The sequence below is a fragment of the Toxorhynchites rutilus genome, chromosome 3 (assembly GCF_029784135.1).
Source record: "Toxorhynchites rutilus septentrionalis strain SRP chromosome 3, ASM2978413v1, whole genome shotgun sequence".
Lineage (NCBI taxonomy): Eukaryota > Metazoa > Arthropoda > Insecta > Diptera > Culicidae > Toxorhynchites > Toxorhynchites rutilus.
This window is the reverse complement of record NC_073746.1, coordinates 304971450-304974077: the sequence shown is the minus strand read 5'-3', so window position 1 is coordinate 304974077 and position 2628 is coordinate 304971450. Positions and strand designations below refer to the sequence as shown.

At 41.0% G+C, this 2628-nt stretch overlaps 1 protein-coding gene across 1 annotated transcript; it reads right to left on the bottom strand.

The window, feature by feature from the left end:
* Nucleotides 1–1538: 1538 nt before the first annotated feature.
* Nucleotides 1539–2209, bottom strand: LOC129772854 (uncharacterized). Its single transcript, XM_055776369.1, has 2 exons — nt 2056–2209; nt 1539–1993 (listed from the first exon to the last, which is right to left on the bottom strand). Exons 1-2 carry the CDS (start codon nt 2160–2162, stop codon nt 1588–1590), a joined length of 513 nt encoding a protein of 170 aa, XP_055632344.1. The 5' UTR covers nt 2163–2209; the 3' UTR covers nt 1539–1587.
* Nucleotides 2210–2628: the final 419 nt, after the last annotated feature.

Sequence of the window (2628 nt, the reverse complement as noted above, 5' to 3'; positions counted from 1 at the left end):
GGAAGAGGTGTAGAGGAAGAAAGAAATATATGCATTATAGTTTACACTTTCCGACATCTTTCTTCTTTGCATAGATTCCGAAAGAGTAACAGCCTTTCTCAAGGCTTCCGATCCAACAAATCAACCCGCACACGAATGCAAACATCGACGAGAGTTCCACCCGTTCAGCCAATTGGTCCCGAGCTCAGAAGTTCCCGAAAATACAGTCCACCAAAACTTTGTCGTCTTTGTTCCCAGACTGAACAGGTTTTTTTCGTGTCCATGTTAGAATGTGATTCCGGATTCTACCTTATCCTACCCATTCAAATTTTATAAATTCTTATATGAAACTGTTTTTCCAGAACCTCTATTTGATCCATCCAACGAGTAAAACTTACAGATTTCTGAACAATGAAAAAACTCAATTCAAATGCAATTACTACAAACAATCACAGTCCTACGTCAAGTTCTCGTCCGTGTCCCTAGGCCCAGACCCATCTACTTTTTCGATCGATCGTTTTATTTTCGTAAGTTAGAACATTGTATCCGGGTTGAAAGTGGCACCAAAGCACGGCATATTTCAAGTCGGATTTGGAAAATGTATTTTCCAGCAGTGAGGGCTGTTCCCTTCAGTGGAAAACTGAAGGTGAAAAACAAAGCCAAAATTAGAATCGTAAGCATCGTGCATCATCATACCCAAGCTAGAACAAAAAGAGAAGCGCGTGCATAAAGAGTGCCTTTGCTGCAGCAAACCATCAGTCTTGTGCAACACTCAAAGCAGTTACGGAGGATTAGCCTGAACCGTGCAGTAGGCCTGTATGTAAAACATTAGTTGTTTTGACGACTTCTGTATTTAATTGTATATTAACAGTTTGAACCATGTTTTCTACCAGTTTGCGTGGTCATAATGAAAGAGAAAAACCGAGACCAAAACAGAAATATCTTTTCTCGGCATGTTCGAAAATAGTGAGCCTAAGGCGTCGCAACCCCTAATGACAGCGGAAGAAGTGAACGTTCAGGAACCCAAAGCTGGGTGACCACCAAACCCAATCTGACTGTGCTGACCAGACTGTGGACACTGGCCGCAAGCCGTTCCTTCGAGGTTGCTCCGTCAGACATTGTTCATCTACCGAAGGCTTTACCATGAGGCAACACAGATGTATTTTGAACTCTTTTGTGCAGAATTTGCGGCAAGCCTTGCCTCTTTTTTCAAAACAATGCACAAATACAAACAAAACATATTTGTAAGACGTTACACATACAAAAAAACCTTTGTTATTGGGTTTGGTTACACGGATATAATATGGACAAGATGCAGTTTTGCTGTGCACATATCACGATATCACGATATATGCAAAGCAAACCACTTGTCCACGAGAACCACCAACGAAGCAACAGCGAAGGCAGATAAATAATGCGAGGACATGCTGATAAGTATAAGACAAATGACGAATAGAAATTCCTAAGCGAACCTAAACAGAAGAGAATATTTATAAAAAAAAACCTTATAATGTGAGCATGGGCAAAATGAGATATTGGTAGTCAGTAAACTGTTGAACGCTATTTCAAAATAAAGATTTTAATAAATATAAATACACTATAGATACATTACATAATATTACAAAACCAGCACTTCCTTTGTGGCGGAATTACAATATTTTTGTCGTCTTTGCTGTACCGAAGGGCTTCATTTCCCAATGATTGGGATGTAGACGCTTCCGGTGGAATCTCCTCTTCAGATGTTACATTGTTAATTTGGATGGGTGATTCCTCCGCTTGAATCTCCTCTTCCGATGCTTCCACATCGGTAATTTGGAAGGGTTCTAGTGGCGGGGCAATATTTGAATGGGAAATTTTTGGCTTAAGATGAAATTTCCCCCTGGGAGTTTCTGCCAATAGGTCGAGCCTTTTGTATCTTTCCACCGCCAGTTTAACCATTGATTCCACGAATTCCAGTCTGTCCATTCGTTGGTTTTTGAGGTAGACGTAGGACACCAAATCGGGCAGTGTAAATCTGTGGAGGAAATTTTCATTGAATCAATCTACGAACGAAACACAGATGCTATTTTAAAATACCTTTTTTGCTTTCTCGTTTTTATGAAAAAATGGGCTCCCTTCAACACATAGCGAAAGAACTTCTTTCGCATCATCGTTATTGGTTTCGTTTCCAACCCTCGAGACATTTTCGCAACAGACGGGAGAAAATTTTCGGTCGCCTACTTCTTGTCAGAAATCCGGTAAAATGATGATTGTGCGGTCACATTTTTGCATGAGACTACTGCGTGTGAACTGAAAGTGAGTGGAAATAGCAAAGAGTGACATTCCAGTATCGTGTCTACAGTAAAGAATTTGGCAATATAATCGAATTGCGGCGCATCCGATTACTGATCGAATGAGCGCAATCTCGATCCATATACCATCATTCGAATGGCCTTTCTAAAGACTAGAAGCGAATGAACCACAATTGCAAGGGGGGGGGGGGCGGTGAGTTCGCACTCGTATGGTGTTTTCTCTATCATTTTGCTTCCGAGCTGAAGTATTCCGTAGTTGATTTCATCAATTGTTTTCACGCTGAGGACGCGGCGTTTAAAAGCGTACCGTTCTGTCCCAAATTAAAAACGCCTAATTTTGACGTGGGACTACGTCTAA

What these genes read in the sequence shown, in the direction of transcription:
- LOC129772854 (XM_055776369.1), bottom strand. Translation starts at nt 2,162, where the DNA reads ATGTCTCGAGGGTTGGAAACGAAACCAATAACGATGATGCGAAAGAAG. An exon ending in AAAACGAGAAAGCAAAAAAG is followed by an intron (nt 1,994 to 2,055) that starts GTATTTTAAAAT and finishes TTTCCTCCACAG; the next exon opens with ATTTACACTGCCCGATTTGG.